Source organism: Choloepus didactylus, chromosome 14, assembly GCF_015220235.1.
Source record: "Choloepus didactylus isolate mChoDid1 chromosome 14, mChoDid1.pri, whole genome shotgun sequence".
Taxonomy (NCBI): domain Eukaryota; kingdom Metazoa; phylum Chordata; class Mammalia; order Pilosa; family Megalonychidae; genus Choloepus; species Choloepus didactylus.
This window is the reverse complement of record NC_051320.1, coordinates 40,934,233-40,957,005: the sequence shown is the minus strand read 5'-3', so window position 1 is coordinate 40,957,005 and position 22,773 is coordinate 40,934,233. Positions and strand designations below refer to the sequence as shown.

The 22,773-nt window shown below is 39.3% G+C and overlaps 1 protein-coding gene across 3 annotated transcripts in view; it reads right to left on the bottom strand.

Moving 5' to 3' along the window:
* The window catches only part of CA13 (carbonic anhydrase 13), a 55,592-nt gene that overhangs the window by 27,902 nt on the left and 4,917 nt on the right, over nt 1-22,773 (bottom strand). The window contains exons 2-5 of one of the 3 annotated variants that reach the window (XM_037803069.1): nt 15,143-15,189; nt 11,100-11,192; nt 10,153-10,238; nt 2,563-2,633 (exon numbers count right to left, since the gene is read on the bottom strand). In XM_037803069.1, the coding sequence (XP_037658997.1) occupies nt 2,563-2,599 (37 nt within the window). In that variant the 5' untranslated portion in view covers nt 2,600-2,633; nt 10,153-10,238; nt 11,100-11,192; nt 15,143-15,189. The remainder of the gene's footprint in view (nt 1-2,562; nt 2,634-10,152; nt 10,239-11,099; nt 11,193-15,142; nt 15,190-22,773) is intronic. The other 2 variants (XM_037803070.1, XM_037803071.1) reach the window with 2 other exon arrangements.

The window sequence follows — 22,773 nt, the reverse complement described above, 5'->3', positions numbered from 1 at the left end:
GATTAAACATTTATTACCAACAACAGATACCTGAAAAAAGACAAAACTTAAAGATTTAAAGAAAGGCAGATATTTCACAAGACTCAACAGCTTTCAACATCTTAATCTAACACTGCTTCATTTTTGCCAAGAAGAAAGGACAAATTCTTTCTCTTAAGTACAAAAAGTCATAGCATGAATTCATAACCAGAAACTCAACTTAAAGTTGTCCTCTTGTGTATCTGGCAGTTTTAACTTCAAAGCAACTCGAGTGTCAAAAGTCCTTGCCTACAATTTATTACCAAGAAAGCATTGAGTTCCCTTGTTCATACTCTCATTTACTTTTCTGAATACTTTCTGAATGATAATCTAGTCCTTTTATTAATATGAAAAAAGCTTTCTATTGAACTATTACCAAGTATGAGTGAACCTAATGTGATTGAGTTTTCAAGTATGCAATGCATGTGTCACAGCATGTTGCTGAATTTTTCCCAAGGGTTTATTCCTCCTTCCAATTCCTTTACTCTCCTATTTCCAGTCCTTTATAGTCAGAACTGTTTGCGAAACCAGAAGCAAACCAAAATAAAATAATACCACTACTCTGCTACAAATACCCAATATTATCTGTTAGTCACTAACCAAACTCTTAAAGAGCCCTCCACCCGCTTTTTAAAAATTTTCTCAAACATTCAGCTTTAAAACCACTTAAGCAAATCCTTAAATACATGGTGGTTCTTCAGATTGGTTTAGGAACTTTTGAATATCCATGGTAATATATAATTCTAGTGATAGTTAAACTTGCTGAACAAAACCAATAAAACTATCCAAAGTTAATCTCAGAAGTTGTTCCTTCTTTGGGAAGGCGGTGCTTTCTTCCATGCTCCTCCTCTTCATGCTCTATTTGATTTTGCTGCTGTTCCAGGTTTAAGTGTCTCTTCGTCAGTTTATTCACTGCGTTCTGCCAATGTATGAACAGACAAAAGCAACAAAACTTGCCTAGTCAAGATACCACACATTTCCAATAAGGATTTTGCCAAAATTACTTAAAGGCGTGGTCCTCAGAAAGCTTTTGAATCTTAAGAAGGGAAGGGCTCCACCATTCCTGGGAGAAATACAAATTCACTCCTTATTGATGGCTTTTCTATGATAGTTTTTTTCTTTTTAATTTCTGAAGATAAGCTTCATTTCAGCCAACATTTTCTAACCTATTAAAGAATAATCAATACCCCTTGACTGAAAATATCCTTCTTCCTAGCAACAGTGAGGGCACTGTTGACATCCATTAACTATGAAATAATAATAAAAATGATTCCAGCATAGAGAGAAATTAAAAGAGACCTGTTTTGTGATTTTTTTTCCAAAACATAAATTGTAAATTAACAAAATATAAGGGTATAATTTTGGTCTCAGTCACAAAGAAATGTGCTTAAATTTTATTTCTCATTCTTAAAGTTCTAAATTTTATCTGCTGCCATTTTTAAACCAGCCTGTTAATCATCAACCTCAATAAGGCCACAATTAGAACTTTTCTGATCCATTGTGAAGATAAGCTTTCTATAAAATTTGATACAATACTGCTCAATAATATGCATGTTAATTCAGGGAAAGTATTTTCATTACTAGTAGCAGTAATTTTGAAAGTAGTTCATTATATTTTGACAGTTCAGTATACCTGGTGTTATTTTCACCAATTATTTCAAATATTCAGTTAGTATAATGTAAAAACAAGAAAAATGGTTTTCTTTGGATAATTTAGGATTTATAAGGAGTATAAATCTTATTATTACTGCTGCTCCTATCAATAAATGCATTTTTACCAATGTCGTAATTTCAGTAATCCTCAGTTTCTACAAGGATGAAGGTGGAAGGAGAGGAAAAGAGTGAAGAAGTAACCCAAAAAATAACTTCAGTTCGCAGGAGGAGCTATAGCTTTACTAAAGCCAACTCTGGCAAACAACTGTAAATAGCTGTGGGGATATTCTATAGTGACAGCTATTAATAAATTTGCAATATTTTGGTTGCCAAGAAAACAATTTAGTCTTCAGTGTTGCCATGCAAATTAAGATTTCTTAAACATATTTTCAAAGGTCTTTCATGATCCTTTTCTCCTAAGTAAATAATGAGCTTCAAAGTCTGAAAGCGAACTTGCCCTCAATTCATCCAAGTATGTCACAGACTTCTAATCTCCATGCCTTTGATTGATAAGTGATTATTACACAGGAAAGCCCTGGTCTTTGCAAATGAAGGTGAATGAATGTATATGAAGATTCTGGGTTTAAGGAACCTCAACAGGGCTAACACACCAACCCGCACCATCACTACCACCACCACCCAAAAAAGGCACTTTCCCAGTCTACACACGACTAACCCGGCTCTCCGCTCCCTGCAGTCAGCTCCGGGAAGTGCTGCTGAACTTAAAGAGGAACAGAAAAAGTTTCTCCCAAATGCGGAATCTGTGTATGTGGTCGGAAGGCGCCGGGACAGCGAGCTCACACTCTGCACCGCGCAGAGCCCAGCCTGAGCGGGTCCCCGAGGGGTCGCCGCCCCTTTCCCCTCAGCTCCCACTTTTTAGAAAGCGCTCACCGTTGTCTTCGCCGTATCCCCAGCTGATCCTCGACATGGTCCCTCGGGGTGGAAGGCAGAGGAAGATGTGGCTGCACAGAGAGAATCAGGAAGGGAGTGGGGCGGCGCGCGGGCAGACGAGAGCCAACTCAGGGCGGGCACCGCCGGGTGCAGCCCGGCAGAAGTCGGCGCTCTTGGGAACCCCGGGGCCAGGGCGCTCCCGGCATCGTCCGCCAGGGGCAGCGGCACTCGGAGAAAGCGCGTAAGAGTAGCGCTGAGTGCGCGGGAGGAGCATCGCAGAGGTCTGCGGATCGAGTCCCTCTTACTCTTAGTACAAATCCAGAGAGGGAGGTTGAGCTTGACAGAGAAAAGTATACGAGGATTTACACAGGGGATTTCCTGCCTTCCGAGAAGTGGTAGCCCTGCTGGAGAGGCAAGTTTTGCCTCGAGAGCTGTACTGGAATTGAGTCATCCCGTCCTGGAGTCACTAGGGCTGCGGGAGAGGATCTTGGTCGGTGATGGTGCTGGCGGGGGTGATTAAGAATGCAAAACAACGGTAATGAAAATAACCACGAAATTAATTTAACTACTATTTATTAACGGCTTACCAGTGGGCCAGCATCCGAGCTAAGTTTACCCACAATTCCCGATTAGATCCTCAACAACACTCCCTTAAGGAAGATAGATAAGCATCTTATTTTGGAGAGGAGGAAATGAGACTAAAGAGAAGCTAAGGAAGCGGGGCGCAGAGATCCCCGCCCCGCGCGCTTGCTGCCCCGCCCACGCATCCTACTCGCTCTCTCTTACTCCGACCTCCTGGCAGGACTATGGCTTGGAGAGTGAGCTAAGGAAACCCTATTGTTGGCACTTAGTCATGAACTTCGGCTCCCCTTTTCTGGGATGGAGACGAGCAGCTTTCCAGGCCACCCTTTTCTGGGACGCCTGGTACGCTTGCTGCCTTAGGCTGAAGGCGGAACTAACTGCAGAGCCATGAATTTCTGTCCAGTCGTCGTGGGTGTTCTGGGCACCGAGTGAAAAGTAAAGAGAACTATGTGATCCGCCAGGATTATGATCACTGTTGCAGCAGCTGAGGGACTGAGTTTGGGTCAATTTGAAATTTCAAATGGACAAACTTATGCTAAGGGTTTCTAAATGGGCATGGGAGCCTAATATAAAGGGCGGTAAAAGAGACTGGTTAAGTATCATCTTTCATTTTCCCTTGCCTCCATGCATAGATTGCTTAAAGTGGTGATTGCACGTCTCAGGAGATACCTCTTTTGGTAACCACTGCATTGTTTAGGGACCACGTACTAAGAATTAATTTGAACCTAACTTAAATATCCCATACTGCAGCCTATACTTCCTTCTGCTTAAGTAGTTCTTAATGGGGGCAGAAAGCAACAGGAGAAAAAAGTTTCTCATACAGTATTAATAAATACACTTTATTCTCCTCTCATGTTTAGGGGAAGGCCCTGGGTTTCTCCCTTCCATATTCTCTGGTACTCATATATGCCAAGAATTTAATAGGAATAAGGTCTGATGTATACTCACTTTCATCACAGAAGATGGTGATATACATATGAAAATTATCTTGAAAAGTTTAGCTCAAGTTACCTAGCTCAAATTCTCTACTTTATATGTGAACATAGACTTAAATTATTTGGGGGCATATCTATCCATGATATGAATGCAGTAAAAGAGATATAGAAGCTCAAAATTCCATTAAATACTTCCTCCCAGTGTCCTCGTCTATTTTTTAAACCCGAGGAACCCCTAGAGTAAACCCTTTTTCAGTAACTCAGGTGATTAAGCACATCAAGGTAAATAATGCTCTCAGTATATATTTTCCAGGTCTAGTCCCTAAAACAGTTCCTAATAATTGATAATTGTTGAATGGATGGATGGATGGATGGAAGGATGGACGAAGCAGATTTGTTAAAGCCATTGTGTGGGGTGGTAATGCTTACCAAATTGTTAAATTTTTATTTTTATTTTTAAGTTCAGTTAACACCTTGAGTACGTAAGTCCCTCTGGTTTGAATTCATAGTGTTGTCTATACAGTTTTCCAAAACAGAAACCTAAATATCAAAAACAATTCAAATTACCACAGGAAACAGGTTAGATAAACTATACAGCACAACAGACTACTATCCAGCTGTAAGCTATAATGAAGATTTCCATAAATAGATATGGCATGAGTTCCAAAACATACAAGTAAAACAAACAAATACAAAAAAATGAGTTTTGAAAGTGTGTATATATTATACTACATTTTGCTTAAGAAAGAAAGGGAAATAAGAATATATATATACATGATTGCAGTTTTTTGCAAAAAGAAACATGGAAGAATAAACAGCAAATTAATAAAGGATGGAAGGGATTGGGGTGAAGGGATAGGAATGAGAGTGAGTCTTCCTTTAGTATATTATTTTGACTTTTGATTCATAAATATTCTGCATTTTCAAAAAATTAAAGAGGCTATAAAAGCAAACCCTAAAATTTAATTCAAACAGAAACAAGTTATTTTAATTGTATATTTAATTTAATTATGTATTCAATTGTCAACACAATCATATAGAAAAAAATTTAAAACTTTTGATTACAGTACTCTGGTTCTATGTTCTTAGTAGGATACATTAAGAAATGTAAGGAAGTCTTGAACTTTAATAGGTTTGTTTTTGGTTGGGCTATTGATTGGTGTGAGTCTGAAATGGTTTTCATGTGTACTATAAGATAGAACAAATGACTAAATATTTTCATGATGTTAGGGACCATGATTTTCATTCTAAATGTGAAATGGAAGAAAGTATGAAAGAATTCTGTGGGGTTGGATTTGAATTTCCTGTTCACTTAAAAATCCTGAAAATAGTAAGACTTCTGTGTCATTGAAGCTAATGAAACTTAAGTTTTATGGCCCCTAATTAGAGGCTTCTTCTAAGGCCCTGTACCTAATTTTATATTTGTAAATATGCATTCCTTTTTTTAAGTCCCAAAATTGTATTAGTTTCAGGCCCTATATATCTGCATCTGTCCCTTGCTATCAGAAACCTGAAACAGATCTTGGTTTCTAAATACCTTTTCTCATTAGAAGGACCAGAGCTCCTTGTAGAATGACTGGTTTACAGTCTGGAGCAGGAAAAGTTCAAGGTAAGCCTAGAACATCTTTTTTCCCAGGAATCTAGGAAGTGCACCAGGACTAATGGAGTCATGTTAATGTTCCCACATGCAGAAGAGCTGGTTTGTAAGAAGCACCATTACCAAATTTGTGACAATTTGACCATCAAAATATATAATGGTACAAATAGATGTTAAGTCCCACCTCCCAGATATCCATAAGTCCATAATTATTGTGGTGTTTGTGTGTGTGTGAGAGAGGCAGAGAGAGACAGAGAGACAGAGACAGAGAGATTTTTTGATCTTTTGGAAGTGGGCTGGCTAGTAAATGCAGGTGGAATAACAGAAATTTAAAACAACCATTTTTGCAAGGCCAATGTAATATATTTTTCAGGCAAAGATCAGCAGTGGGTGCTTAAACTTCGGGGTGAAAGGTGGTTGGGGAATAGGATATTCACACAGTCAAGGATTAAAAGAGACTAAAGACAAGTAACAAGCAAAAGTAATGTGTGCACCTCAATTAGATCCTCGATTGGGAAAAATACTGTAAAAGATATTTTGAGGACAATTGTGGAAACTTAAACATGGACAGTATATAGGAGATATTAGGGAATTGATCTTAATTTTCCTACGTGTGATAATGGTACTGGGGATGTGTAGGAGAATGCCCTTACTCTCAGGAGATGAATGCTCAAGCATGGGGCCAAAGTGCCTTGATGACTGCAACTAATTTTCAAAAATCTCAGTCAGTGAGTGGTGGATCTAGTTGAAGGATATTTGAGTGTTCAGCATAATAGTTTTACAATTTTCCTGTAGGTCTGAAATAAGAACAAAATTGAAGGGACAAAAACCTTCTTCTTCAAATCAATGGCCCTTTCAACTTGCTAAATAACATTCATAACTATGTGTGTGTTATTTTCTCCTTAAAGAGTCTCTGTCTTCCAGTTCACAGCCATCAAGTGTAAACAGTTAAAGGAAGAGTAACACTGACCAGAGAACCCAAGTATCTTGACTAGCATATGGTCATTCATCATCTCTACTTCTCTCTTGAACCACCAGTGGGTGCAGTTCAAGCTTTATTTGCAAAACAAACAACAAACAAACAAAAAACATGCTTAAGTCTGCTCTCCTCTTCAATTAAGTATAGCAACATCTGAAGGAAATATCAACATATGAATTAATACTGTTTTATTAGAGCATGTGCACAGCCTCTTTCTTTGAGATGCACATTTTTCCAGCTGTTCCTTTTAGGAACTCTGAATGAGAAGCAGAGTGGCTATTATCATCTGACTTACCAAGCAGGAAACTGAGATGAGTGAGATTCCCAGTTAACTAGAGACGCAGCTACTTAGTTAGGGTCATAGTCCCAATCTGCCACACATCCCAAGTCCAAAGTTCTCTCCATCTGTGCTCTGTTTCCTTGATTTAGCAACTCCTGTGATTTGTGCAGCTGGGACTTATTAACCATAGGATGGCCTTATCATTTGGATATCTCATGGAGAGGGTTGATTTTGTGGAGTTGATACTTATATGTGGTTTTGATTTCTCAAATTTCCTATTCCTAAAGTTAGGATTGCATAACCCATTCTCCTAAGGAGTAATCTGAGGTTGAAAGGGGTTAAAGGACTTGCCTAGTAAACCTAGGTTCTGTGCCAGGACAGGGGTTCTCCTATTTGAATTGAAAGGGGAATTTTAGTGAATCAGCTCTCAAGTCACTTCTCAGGTTATAGCTTTCAGAAACTACAGCCAAGCAGTTCTGTCCTAAATTGTCAGACAAGGGCACATTGTTAAAACCCTACATTCTACATTTCTGTTCTTTTGTTGAATATCATACAGTTCTCTAAGAGAAATTTATCCACATCATATTTTGAAGTGTGTCACATCTCACCTGAGCATGTTACAAAAGTAGGTTGAGCTTGAAAGAGGAAAAAGGAAAGAGCTAAGATTATTTAAAAGGAAATGAGCTTCTATAAACATCAAATCAATGTTGGAAAGTCCAAAATTTTCAGACCAAAATAGCTCAGCTATCAAAGACTTTTGTTAATAGTTCCTTGGATTGGAATGAATAAATCAATGTCACTTTACTGCTGTCGAATCTTTGAACTGTAAAGATAGAGAGAAATTAGAGGTGCTAGCAGGTATGCAGATAAGACTTTCCATCATCAGCATTTATCAGGTGTATCTACCCTCTTCTGTCCTCTACGAAAGGACAGTCTGTTCTTTCAAAGCAGGACCCACAGCTCCATCTCATTCACCATTCAAGGCTTGATTTACTGTCATTACAGGAAGTTATCCACCTGGATCCCACCACCGGAGGCTTTGCTTCATGGCCTTACTCACCTAGCAAGACCCTGTTTCCACTAAACCCGTACAATCATCTCCTTTGTAACCCACATTACCAACCCCACTCCCTTTTCTTCATCATTTCCATCAGCATAAGAGGTCTGGAATTTCCTGTGGTTAGGGGGAGAAATCTCTCTGGCATTTCCTAGGTTCTTCTTTCCATATCCAAGCTTTACATGTTGGGGTTTTCAGGCTGTCTACTAGGATCTCTCTTCTCTCTACACTCTCCCTATGACTTCTGCCAATTTTACAGAAGTAATCCATATAGCTTAGACATCTATGCATGCGCTGTACAAGAGAAACATAACGTGAGTCACAAATGCAAGCCTCATAAGTAGCCTAATTTTGTTTACATTAAAAAAGGTAAAAAGAAACAAGTGAAATTAATTTTAATATCTTATTTAACCCAGTTTATCAAAAATATTATCATTTCAACATTCAATCAGATAAGTTCATGAAAAAGAAAAAAAATACTATGTACATATAACAAAATTCAAAAATGTACAGTTTTAGAAAAAATCTGTATGCCATTTCTTCCTAATCAAAGTGTCAATTTCTGAAACGTATCAACATTTCATGTTGACAAGGATGTGGTAAAACAGGACTATTTCTACTATTGGTAGAAATGTAAAATATAGGACCTTTCTGGAAACAATGTGGCAACAGAAAAAAAATCTAGAAACCACAAAAACAGCCAATGTTAAGAAGTGGGTGGAAATAACTTATGGTTTATTGATAAGATGTAAATTTAGAAAGACATTAATTGTCATGTTTTCAAACTATACTTATTAACAAGTACATGTGCTTAGATTTTTAAATTATAAAATTTTATCTACAAAGTAATTCCAATTTTTTAATAAAAATATTAGTATATATGCTTAGGAAAAAAGGACTATAAAGAATTGACTGGAATTTATTATTTATTTATTCAAAAATATTGAACTCCCATTCTGTGCCAAGAACTGTTTTAGGTACTGGGGATATAGCAGCTGCAGTAGTCAGCATCCAAGAGAGTCCTCAATGATTTTCGCCTCCCGGCATTCACCTCCTTGTGTGGTCTCCTTCCTCTCTGAATCAGGACTGGTATGAGTGGTTAATAAAATACAGTGGAAGGTCATAAAAGGCATCCCAGCTATCCCTTGCTCTCTTGGATCGCTCAGTCTGGGGAAAGCCAGCTACCATGTCACAAAAATACTCAAGTAGCTTGGTGGAGAGATCATGGGGGGAGGAACTGAGGCCTCCCACAACAGCCAGCACCAGCTTGATGAGCCACTTTGGAAGCAGATGCTTGAGCCCCAGTCAAGCCAACCCTGGCCAACATCTGACTGAAACCTCATAAAAGAGCCAGAGCCAGAACTGTCCAGCCAAGCCCCTTCTGAATTCCAGACCCACTGAAACCATGAGATAATAAGTGATGACTGTTGTTCTGAGTCACTAAGTTGGGGGTGATTTGTTATGTAGCATTAGAAGACTAACACAGGAGCTAGCAAAGAAAGCCAGGTAATTAACAAAACAAATTATATATATATAATGTTATACTGTGATAATGGGAAAGCAGGGAAGGGGAGTGAGGACGCTGGAAGACTTGGATCTTATGGAGGGAAATCAGGAAAGTCTTCACTGAAAAGAAGACATTTGAAAGAAGACTTGAAAGAGGTGAGGGAGTGAGCACTGCAAACATGCAGGGGGACAGTGCTCCCGGCAGCAGAGTTGAGGAGAAGGAGCATGCCTGGAATGATTAAAGAGCAGTAAGGAAAACAGCAAGGCTAGAATGTTCTGAGCAAGGGGGAAGAGCAGTCAGCAAAGGAGGTCATTGCAGGGTTTTAAGGGACATTAAAGTACTTTGGCTTTTATTCTGATTGGAGAGTTTTGAAGTGAGGAATGACATGATCTAATTAACATTTTATGAGGATTCCTCTGGCTGCCAGGTTGAATAGAGATTAAAACAGGGAGACCAGTTAGGACACTATAACAGTAATCCTGGTGAGAGAAAGATGCTGGTGATTTGGGTCAGAATGCAATAACTGGTGATTATTCATTTTATTTTTTATACTTTTCTGAATTTTCCAAATTTTCTACAGTGACTCTTCATTACTTTTCTAAACCAAAAAGGAAAAATAATAGTGTTTAAGGAGCCAAATATTTGTGAAATACCTTATAGCTCTCAGTATTTTTCATTGTAGTTATCACAACATAGATGTTCAATTAATTCTTAGTAGGAGCTTCACACAACAAGGTTGCTACAAGACAACACAAAGAGGAGAGTAAAAAATTGTCTGCTTTAGTCTGTGTTAACTCTAAATCAACAATTTCAACTCAAAGACAAAATTCTTGTTGAACTTTAGACAACTTGAGAGTTTCCATTATCAACATGGTAATTACAAAGCACAATATCCTTTCAATTTTTCTTTTTAAATGCTGAAAACTGGAGTGTCAAAGCATACTCCCTTCTTTGACTTTGCCAATCTTCTGAGTTTTAAATGTGTACCTAAATATTTCACAATTTCTCTTTTAACCATTACTTGCATTTTAACCAAGCATCATAAAAAATGTGAAAGGACTTCATGTACCCTTTGAATATATTTATTGCCTTTATGATATGTACTTGACTGTTCTTAACCTTCAAATATTGTATATGTGGGCCCTCTTTTGTGATCATAATTATTTCAGTTTCAAGATTTCTGGGCATTTGGCCAAGAGAGTACTCTGGATAAAATCAACTTAATTAAACTGAAAACATGTTTGTAGAGTACCTATTACTTCCAAGGAACTGTGCTGTAAGAACATAAAAAGTGTATTTCTAGATATCTCTTAATCATGCTAAAGGTAATAGAGCTTTATAATCCTTTTTAGTGGAAAGGCTACAATTCCTTTTCTTTTTTTTTATGCCTCAGGGAATTTCATTTCATTCAACAAACATTTATGCCACACCTCCCATGTGCTAAAAATACACAATCCTGGATGGGAATACAAAGGTGATTAGGCAACGGACTCTGTCCCTGAAGAGTACATGGACTATTTGAGAGATAAATACACAGACAAGCAGTGTAGCATTTGAATTATAGAAAATATATAGTGAAAAGCTAAAGCCTGTGACCTACCTCTTGAAGGGAGTCACTTTTCCTTCACTGCAGAGTTAAGCATCCCTTTTCACTTAGTGGTTCTTACCCTCCAGATATTTCTAGGAATTTGACCTGGATGGAAAAGAGGATGGCCCGTTTACTGTTCGACTTTCTTATGTAGAATATGTTATAAATGTTCATTCTTAGTCTAAAAAGAAATGTTTCTTTCACAGAAGGATTGAAAAAAGACTCCGAATTTCTACAATCAATCTTGAAAACATGCATAATCTAACTGGCTCCTCACAAGAAATGCAGATTTCATTTGGGGGTAGCTTTACTAATTTTTTAGCCTACAAGGAAATTATGCAGAAATCTGTGTGGGTGAGTGGGGGTGGGGGAAGGGAGGAGGGATTGGAAATTCCTCATTACCTATTGAATAAAATAAAGTGATGTCTGCTGGCCTTCCTTCGTTCCTTCGTTCCTCCCTCCCTCCCTCTCTCCCTTGCTTCTTCCTTCCTGAATACTTCAGTCTATAAGTCATAATTAGGTAGTGCCAAGTGAGGTCTCCATGTATGTGTGGTGGGGAGGGGTGGAGGGAAGGCAGCAGAGCAGGGAGGTCAGGGCCTGAGCATGGTGAGGTCTATGCAGATGGGCAGAGGGCATTACAGGAATCCAGTGGTTTTGGAACTGGGTAAAGGGTACAGACTGGAAGAATTGTGAGGTGTTTGATAGAAAAGGCTTAGATTGCTTTGAGGAGACTATTGGTAGAAATATGGACACTGTGACCGTTTGGATATATTATGTACCCCAAAAGTTATCTTTTAATCCAATCTTGTGGGATATTTGGGTTAGGTTGTTTCCATGGAGATGTGACTCACCCAACTGTAGGTGAAAAATTTTGATTAGATATTTCCCTGGAGGTGTGGGCCTCACCCATTCAGGATGGGTCTTAATTAAATCACTGGAATTCTATAAGGGAGCTCACAGACAGAAGGAACTCAGAGCAGCCGAGAGAGACTTTTGGAGAGACCCAGATGCTGATGCTTGGAAATGCAGGCAGGACATTTGGAAATGTTAAACTAAGAGATGAAGCCCAGAGTTTGCCCCAGGAGAACCAAGCAGAGAGTTGAGAGAAGCTAAGACAGATACCCAGATACATTTTGGAGAAAGCCATTTTGAAGCACAACCTGGGAGCAAAGGACCAGTGTATGCCAGCCATGTGCCTTCCCAGCTGATGGAGGTGTTTCAGATACCATCAGCTGTTCTTCAATGAAGGTATCCTTTTGTTGATGCCTTAGTCTGGACATTCTATGGCCTTAGAACTGTAAACTTGTAACCTAATAAATCCCCTTTATAACAGCCAATCCATTTCTGGTATTTTGCTTAATGGCAGCACTAAGCAAACCAGACAGACACTAAAGGTACTTCCAGTGAGGCCTTAGAAATGATGAATGTTATACCAATCAAAAGCGGTAGGGTTCTCTGCCAGATGTGCTCAATGACCAATTCCTGAGACACCAGGGTTTCAAAGAGAGAAAGAGTTTCTTGCTAAGCATGAAGCAGGAGATAACATGGCCTATCAGCCTAAAAATCTATCACCTCGAGCTGCAGTAACTTTGATAATTTCACAGTATCAAAAGATGGGCAGGCCTATGCATCTTAGTAACATTTTAGTAAACCCTAATAAGAAATTAGATTGCATTCCCTAAACTTTTGATTACACCCCCTAAACTTTTAATTGCACTCCCTTCATTTCCTGAAGAATCCATAAAGCTTATCTCCCTGATTTTCCTTTGTTTGTCTCCTATTCTCTTTGAACCAAATAATGCACATAAACCTGGTTCTTGCACTGCTTTAGAGAGGCAGGTGTTAGACCATGAGATTTCTGTCTCTACCAGCTAATAAATCATATTCCTTTGTGACCAAAAAAGGGGGGGGGGGCAGGTTTTAGGATAATGAGAACAATGGCTCTATATGATGTAATTAGAGATGATCTAATTATTGAGCATGCACAGATTGATTACATGCTTAGCAAGATACTTTAGGAATTGGAATGGGTTAGTTCTGGGCTGACTCCAGTTCCTTCATTAATAAACATTAGGAGCTGTCTTTTGTAATCATAAGACTCTAGAGGTGAAAAACAGGATTATGGGGTACAAATGAGGGCCAGTCACAAGGTTTTTACAATCACAAGAAAAAGGCCATATAGTTATACAATCATTTATTAAAGATCAAGGCAGTGGGGCCCCAGTTCAGTAATTTAGGGTATTTCCCTCTGGCTATTCAAATATACTAGAAAGTAAAAAAGAAATAACTGTATAATGATTCAGTAATCATAATCATTTGTTAAATCCTAACTTCTTAGTTACAAATGTATTATTGGAAACTGGAGGAAAGGCAGTCCTTGTTTTAAAGTGGTGAGAACTTGAAGAAATTAAGTTCTGATGTTGGATGGAAGGCAGAATTTGAGAGTGATGAACCTGCATATTTAGCTGAGATTTCCAAGCTAAGTGTGAAAGTGCATTCTAGTTTCTCCTTGCAGCTTATAGAAAAATATGAAAGGAAAGGGATAAGCTAGACTCTGGGGCACAAAGAAACCAGAAATTGATTTGGAAAATTCTGAGCTTTTGGAACCTGAGTCCCTAGAGAGTAGTGCTCCATGTGAGGATTTAATTGAACATGGAACCAGTGAGCCATTACAAGGGAAGTCAGGATTGGAAATGCAGTTACCCAGGGAGGATTTATGGAAAGTTCTTTTGTCTGATGGTTTGAACCCCTGTGTACTACATGCAAGGTGACAAGTGTTTTGCATAATTTGTATGAATGGAATCACTGCCAGCCTGGACAAAAAGGGAGAGAAAAGGGACAGACTGAAGGAAAAATCACTTCAAGGACAGAACCATTATAGCTGCGGTCTGGACTGAAGACATCCTCTCAGGCTAGGAGAGTGGGCCCATCCATGTGTTTGCAAAGAGTGAGTCTGCCCCAGCACTTGAGAGGGCAGGCCTTCCACCCTGTTGTTCAGGAAGAGTGCTGCCATCCCCCGTGCTCTGAGAGAGTGGAGCAGTGTCCCTGTGTTAGCAGAGAACCTGGCTGCTATCTGGATACTTGGAGAAGGTAGAGCCTTTACCCCAGTGTTCAAGGAGAGCATGGCCACTGGGCAAGCACTTGGAAGGGGGTGGGGTTGCAGCTTCATTAGGGCTTGAGGACAAAACATCCTTCCACAGATGATTCTCAGACCTTGAAATCTAATGCAGTATGCCCTGCTGGGTTTCGGAATTGTTTAGGACCTGTGACCCCTATTTCCCTTCCAATTTCTCCTTATCAAAGTGGAAATGTTTATCCTATGCCTGGCCCTCCATTGTATAACAGAAGCAGATAACTTGTCCTTTAGGTTTCACATGCCCACAGATAGAAGGGAATTGTACACCAGGACAGACCACACCCATAACCAATCTTGATGCGACTATGTACTAAGCATTATTTCTGAAATGACTTAAGGCTTTTGGGATATTCTGATGGAATTAATGTATTTTGCATATAGGAAAAAATATGTCTTTTAGGGGTCCAGAGGGTGAAGTGTGGTGGCTTGAAACTATATGTTCTCCAGAAAAACATGTTCTGAAATGTAATCTGTTCCTGTGGGTGTAAACCCATTGAAAGTAGGACCTTTTGATGATGCTACTTCAGTTAAGGTGTGACCCTCCTTATTCAGGACAGGTCTTAATCCTATTACTAGAATCCTTTATAAGAAAATGAAATTCAGGCAAAGAGAGAGAAAGTCACAAGAAGCAAGAAGATGAAATGGAACCTGGAAGAGAAGGAAGACATGAGGAAATACCACCATGTGCCTTCCATGTCACAGAGGAACCAAGGATCACCAGCAGCCAGCCCAAGAATGCCAGAGACTTTGGGGAGAAAACATCACCTTGATGATGCCTTGATTTGGACACTTTCCCACTCTCAAAAGTGTGAGCAAATAATTTCCCATAGTTCAAGCCAAACCATTTCAATGCATTTTCTTGAGCAGCATAAGAAACTAAAACACCCTCTAATGGGAAAAATAAAAAATCATGTATCACCTGATAGGACACACTGAGAATATTCCAGCATCACTTCTCTGGTATTTCTGAAAAAAATAAAAAATAAAAAGCATATTCTGAATCCAATCATGGGGAAAAAATAGAAAAACCTAAATCAAGGTACATTTCATAAATTAATTGGCTGCTTATTTTCAAAATGTCAAGACAGGGAAGTCAAGGAAAGACTGAGGTGCTGTTCCAGATAAAAGTTGACTTAAAAAGACATGGCAACTAACTTGGCAGGTGAAATCACTGCCCTCCTGGATCAGACACCCAGGGGAGTGAATCTCCCTGGCAACATGGAATATGACTCCCAGGGAGGAATGTAGACCCAGCATCGTGGGATGGAGAACATCTACTTGACCAAAAGGGGGAAGTGAAAGGAAATGAAAAAAGCTTCAGTGGCAGAGAGATTCCAAAAGGAGCCGAGAGGTCACTCTGATGGGCACTCTTACGCACAATATAGACAATCCTTTTTAGGTTCTAGTGAATTGGAGTAGCTAGCAGTAAATACCTGGAACTGTCAAACTACAACCCAGAACCCATGAATCTTGAAGATGATTGTATAAAAATGTAGCTTATGAGGGGTGACAATGTGATTGGGAAAGCCAAATGGACCACACTCCCCCTTGTCTAGTTTATGGATGGATGAGTAGAAAAATGGGGGAAGGAGAACAAACAAAGGCACCCAGTGTTCTTTTTTACTTTAATTGCTCTTTTTCACTTTAATTTTTATTCTTGTTATTTTTGTGTGTGTGGTAATGAAGGTGTCAGGGATTGATTTTAGTGATGAATGCACAACTATATAATGGTACTGTGAACAACTGAATGTATGCTTTGTTTTGTATGACTGCATGGTATGTGAATATATCTCAATAAAATGAACTTCAAAAAAAAGACATGGCAACTAAATGTAACACTTTATCTTAATTAGATTCCTTTGTTATAAAAAGATATCATTGGGATAATTGATAGAATTTGAATAGTGCCCGAGAATTAAATAGCAGTAACGTATCAGTGTTAATTTCCTGATTTTTGATGGTTCATTGTAGTTATCTGGGAGAGTCATATTGGACTATTCTAACTCCTACAAACATAGTATTTCTTCTGGGTCTATGAGTTGCTCATGTTATGCTCTACTCCTAGAAGGGTTCCATTTTTGCCTGTTAAAATAGCTTTGCTCTTAAATGCTTGAGTGTAAGAAGCATCATAAAATTTGAATTTTTACATCAAATTAAATCTGGCTCCAAACTTTCACTCCTGAGCTTGTCATAAAAAGTCGACCTCAGTCTCAAGTGTATGGGAAGAAGATGGCTTTCACAGGACCCAGAAAATGGGAAAAGTCCTCTATTCTTCAGTCCATCACAGTGGCTGCTGAGATGCTCAATGCTAATGTTCAGGTTTCATTTAAAGACAGGTGCTCCATCCCTTCTGCACATTTATTTGTGCAGAGATTATGTGCTACAGCTGCAACAGCCATAGTAGTATGTATGAAAGGGATGCTAAGTCTTAAACACTTGCAGAAAGTCCTTAAACACCTCTCTCCAATCATTTCCCCAGTTTCTGGACACTCCCCTTCTACCCTGGGATTAAGCCATTTTCCTTTTCCTCTCCTAAGGAAGGTCCGGAGGGGAGTGTCTTGTACGTATCTGGGAGCTTCCATTTTTAACCCCGACACTCAAAAGCTGTTGACACTGTCTAGAGGCAAAGGAGCCCAAATCATGACACCAAGGCTTAGGTACCATTTCAGGGTACTGGGACGAAAACGCCTTTTATTCTTTTGAGTCTCTGTAGCTTTGAGAATAAAGCACTATTCCTCAATTATCCCATACACTGCTTATCCTCTAAGACAGGGGTCGGCAGACAATATTTTAGGTCTCTGTCATGACTACTGAATTCTGCTGTTGTGGCATGAAAGCAGTCACAGACAGTATGTAAACAAATAAGTGTGATTGTGTTCCAATAAAACTTTATTTATGGAAATTAAAATCTGAATTTAATATAACATTCATATGCCACAAAATATTATTCTTCTTATGATTTTTCCCAACCATTTATAAATGTAACCTTCTTAGCTCATGTGCCATATAAAAATGAGCAGTGGAGGCGGGGCAAGATGGCAGATTGGTGAGCTGTATGTTTTAGCTACTCCTCCAGGAAAGTAGGTAGAAAGCCAGGAACTGCGTGGACTGGACACCACAGAGCAATCTGACTTTGGGCATACTTCGTACAACACTCATGAAAACGTGGAACTGCTGAGATCAGCGAAATCTGTAAGTTTTTGCGGCCAGGGGACCCGCGCCCCTCCCTGCCAGGCTCAGTCCCGTGGGAGGAGGGGCTGTCAGCTCCGGGAAGGAGAAGGGAGAACTGCAGTGGCAGCCCTTATCGGAAACTCATTCTGCTGATCCAAACTCCAACCATAGACAGACGGAGACCAGACACCAGAGAATCTGAGAGCAGCCAGCCCAGCAGAGAGGAGACAGGCATAGAAAAAAAACAACACGAAAAACTCCAAAATAAAAGCGGAGGATATTTGGAGTTCTGGTGAACATAGAAGGGGGAAGGGCAGAGCTCAGGCCCGAGGTCAGGCCCTGAGGCGCATATGCAAATCCGGAAGAAAAGCTGATCTCTCTGCCCTGTGGACCTTTCCTTAATGGCCCTGGTTGCTTTGTCTCTTAGCATTTCAATAACCCATTAGATCTCTGAGGAGGGCCCTTTTTTTTTTTTTTTTTTTAATCCTTTTTTCTTTTTCTAAAACAATTACTCTAAGAAGCCCAATACAGAAAGCTTCAAAGACTTGCAATTTGGGCAGGTCAAGTCAAGAGCAGAACTAGGAGAGCTCTGAGACAAAACACAATAATCCAGTGGCTGAGAAAATTCACTAAACACCACAACTTCCCAAGAAAAGGGGGGTGTCCGCTCACAGCCATCATCCTGGTGGACAGGAAACACTCCTGCCCATCGCCAGCCCCATAGCCCAGAGCTGCCCCAGACAACCCAGTGTGACGGAAGTGCTTCAAATAACAGGCACACACCACAAAACTGGGCGTGGACATTAGCCTTCCCTGCAACCTCAGCTGATTGTCCCAGAGTTGGGAAGGTAGAGCAGTGTGAATTAACAAAGCCCCATTCAGCCATCATTTCAGCAGACTGGGAGCCTCCCTACACAGTCCAGCAGCCCAGAACTGTCCTGGGGGGACGGCACTCACCTGTGACATAGCACAGTCATCCCTCAACAGAGGACCCGGGGTGCACGGCCTGGAAGAGGGGCCCACTTGCAAGTCTCAGGAGCCATACGCCAATACCAAGGACTTGTGGGTCAGTGGCAGAGACAAACTGTGGCAGGACTGAACTGAAGGATTAGACTATTGCAGCAGCTTTAAAACTCTAGGATCACCAGGGAGATTTGATTGTTAGAGCCACCCCCCCTCCCTGACTGCCCAGAAACACGCCCCATACACAGGGCAGGCAACACCAACTACACACGCAAGCTTGGTACACCAATTGGACCCCACAAGACTCACTCCCCCACTCACCAAAAAGGCTAAGCAGGGGAGAACTGGCTTGTGGAGAACAGGTGGCTCGTGGAAGCCACCTGCTGGTTAGTTAGAGAAAGCGTACTCCACGAAGCTGTAGGTCTGATAAATTAGAGATAAGGACTTCAATTGGTCTACAAATCCTAAAAGAACCCTATCAAGTTCAGCAAATGCCACGAGGCCAAAAACAACAGAAAATTATAAAGCATATGAAAAAACCAGACGATATGGATAACCCAAGCCCAAGCACCCAAATCAAAAGATTAGAAGAGACACAGCACCTAGAGCAGCTACTCAAAGAACTAAAGATGAACAATGAGACCATAGTACGGGAGACAAAGGAAATCAAGAAGACCCTAGAAGAGCATAAAGAAGACATTTCAAGACTAAATAAAAAAATGGATGATCAAATGCTGATCAAATTAAAAAGATTCTGGACACTCATAGTACAAGACTAGAGGAAGTTGAACAACGAATCAGTGACCTCGAAGATGACAGAATGGAAAATGAAAGCATAAAAGAAAGAATGGGGAAAAAAATTGAAAAAATCGAAATGGACCTCAGAGATATGATAGATAATATGAAACGTCCAAATATAAGACTCATTGGTGTCCCAGAAGGGGAAGAAAAGGGGAAAGGTCTAGGAAGAGTATTCAAAGAAATTGTTGGGGAAAACTTCCCAAATCTTCTAAACAACATAAATACACAAATCATAAATGCTCAGCGAACCCCAATTAGAATAAATCCAAATAAACCCACTCCGAGACATATACTGATCACACTGTCAAACACAGAAGAGAAGGAGCAAGTTCTGAAAGCAGCAAGAGAAAAGCAATTCACCACATACAAAGGAAACAGCATAAGACTAAGTAGTGACTACTCAGCAGCCACCATGGAGGCGAGAAGGCAGTGGCACGATATATTTAAAATTCTGAGTGAGAAAAATTTCCAGCCAAGAATACTTTATCCAGCAAAGCTCTCCTTCAAATTTGAGGGAGAGCTTAAATTTTTCACAGACAAACAAATGCTGAGAGAATTTGCTAACAAGAGACCTGCCCTACTGGAGATACTAAAGGGAGCCCTACAGACAGAGAAACAAAGAAAGGACAGAGAGACTTGGAGAAAGGTTCAGTACTAAAGAGATTCGGTATGGGTACAATAAAGGATATTAATAGACAGAGGGGAAAAATATGACAAACATAAACCAAAGGATAAGATGGCTGATTCAAGAAATGCCTTCACGGTTATAACGTTGAATGTAAATGATTAAGCTCCCCAATTAAAAGATATAGATTCGCAGAATGGATCAAAAAAAATGAACCATCAATATGTTGCATACAAGAGACTCATCTTAGACACAGGGACACAAAGAAATTGAAAGTGAAAGGATGGAAAAAAATATTTCATGCAAGCTACAGCCAAAAGAAAGCAGGTGCAGCAATATTAATCTCAGGTAAAATAGACTTCAAATGCAGGGATGATTTGAGAGACAAAGAAGGCCACTACATACTAATAAAAGGGGCAATTCAGCAAGAAGAAATAACAATCGTAAATGTCTATGCACCCAATCAAGGTGCCACAAAATACATGAGAGAAACACTGGCAAAACTAAAGGAAGCAATCGATGTTTCCACAATAATTGTGGAAGACTTCAACACAATGGAATACAATTAGAAGTCAATAACCATCAGAGACTTAGAAAATTCACAAATACCTGGAGGTTAAACAACACACTCGTAAACAATCAGTGGGTTAAAGAAGAAATAGCAAGAGAAATTGCTAAATATATAGAGACGAATGAAAATGAGAACACAACATACCAAAACCTATGGGATGCAGCAAAAGCAGTGCTAAGGGGGAAATTTATAGCACTAAATGCATATATTAAAAAGGAAGAAAGAGCCAAAATCAAAGAACTAATGGATCAACTGAAGAAGCTAGAAAATGAACAGCAAACCAATCCTAAACCAAGTACAAGAAAAGAAATAACGAGGATTAAAGCAGAAATAAATGACACAGAGAACAAAAAAACAATAGAGAGGATAAATATCACCAAAAGTTGGTTCTTTGAGAAGATCAACAAGATTGACAAGCCCCTAGTTAGACTGACAAAATCAAAAAGAGAGAAGACCCATATAAACAAAATAATGAATGAAAAAGGTGACATAACTGCAGATCCTGAAGAAATTAAAAAAATTATAAGAGGATATTATGAACAACTGTATGGCAACAAACTGGATAATGTAGAGGAAATGGACAATTTCCTGGAAACATATGAACAACCTAGACTGACCAGAGAAGAAATAGAAGACCTCAACCAACCCATCACAAGCAAAGAGATCCAATCAGTCATCAAAAATCTTCCCACAAATAAATGCCCAGGACCAGATGGCTTCACAGGGGAATTCTACCAAACTTTCCAGAAAGAACTGACACCAATCTTACTCAAACTCTTTCAAAACATCGAACAAAATGGAACACTACCTAACTCATTTTATGAAGCTAACATCAATCTAATACCAAAACCAGGCAAAGATGCTACAAAAAAGGAAAACTACCGGCCAATCTCCCTAATGAATATAGATGCAAAAATCCTCAACAAAATACTTGCAAATCGAATCCAAAGACACATTAAAAAAATCATACACCATGACCAAGTGGGGTTTATTCCAGGCATGCAAGGATGGTTCAACATAAGAAAATCAATCAATGTATTACAACACATTAACAAGTCAAAAGGGAAAAATCAATTGATCATCTCAATAGATGCTGAAAAAGCATTTGACAAAATCCAACATCCGTTTTTGATAAAAACACTTGAAAAGGTAGGAATTGAAGGAAACTTCCTCAACATGATAAAGAGCATATATGAAAAACCCACAGCCAGCATAGTACTCAATGGTGAGAGACTGAAAGCCTTCCCTCTAAGATCAGGAACAAGACAAGGATGCCCGCTGTCACCACTGTTATTCAACATTGTGCTGGAAGTGCTAGCCAGGGCAATCCGGCAAGACAAAGAAATAAAAGGCATCCAAATTGGAAAAGAAGAAGTAAAACTATCATTGTTTGCAGATGATATGATCTTATATCTAGAAAACCCTGAGAAATCGACGATACAGCTACTAGAGCTAATAAACAAATTTAGCAAAGTAGCGGGATACAAGATTAATGCACATAAGTCAGTAATGTTTCTATATGCTAGAAATGAACAAACTGAAGAGACACTCAAGAAAAAGATACCATTTTCAATAGCAACTAACAAAATCAAGTACCTAGGAATAAACTTAACCAAAGATGTAAAAGACCTATACAAAGAAAACTACATAACTCTACTAAAAGAAATAGAAGGGGACCTTAAAAGATGGAAAAATATTCCATGTTCATGGATAGGAAGACTAAATGTCATTAAGATGTCAATTCTACCCAAACTCATCTACAGATTCAATGCAATCCCAATCAAAATTCCAACAACCTACTTTGCAGACTTGGAAAAGCTAGTTATCAAATTTATTTGGAAAGGGAAGATGCCTCAAATTGCCAAAGACACTCTAAAAAAGAAAAATGAAGTGGGAGGACTTACGCTCCCTGACTTTGAAGCTTATTATAAAGCCACAGTTGCCAAAACAGCATGGTACTGGCACAAAGATAGACATATAGATCAATGGAATCGAATTGAGAATTCAGAGATAGACCCTCAGATCTATGGCCGACTTATCTTTGATAAGGCCCCCAAAGTCACTGAACTGAGTCATAATGGTCTTTTCAACAAATGGGGCTGGGAGAGTTGGATATCCATATCCAAAAGAATGAAAGAGGACCCCTACCTCACACCCTACACAAAAATTAACTCAAAATGGACCAAAGATCTCAATATAAAAGAAAGTACCATAAAACTCCTAGAAGATAATGTAGGAAAACATCTTCAAGACCTTGTATTAGGCGGCCACTTCCTAGACTTTACACCCAAAGCACAAGCAACAAAAGAGAAAATAGATAAATGGGAACTCCTCAAGCTTAAAAGTTTCTGCACCTCAAAGGAATTTCTCAAAAAGGTAAAGAGGCAGCCAACTCAATGGGAAAAAATTTTTGGAAACC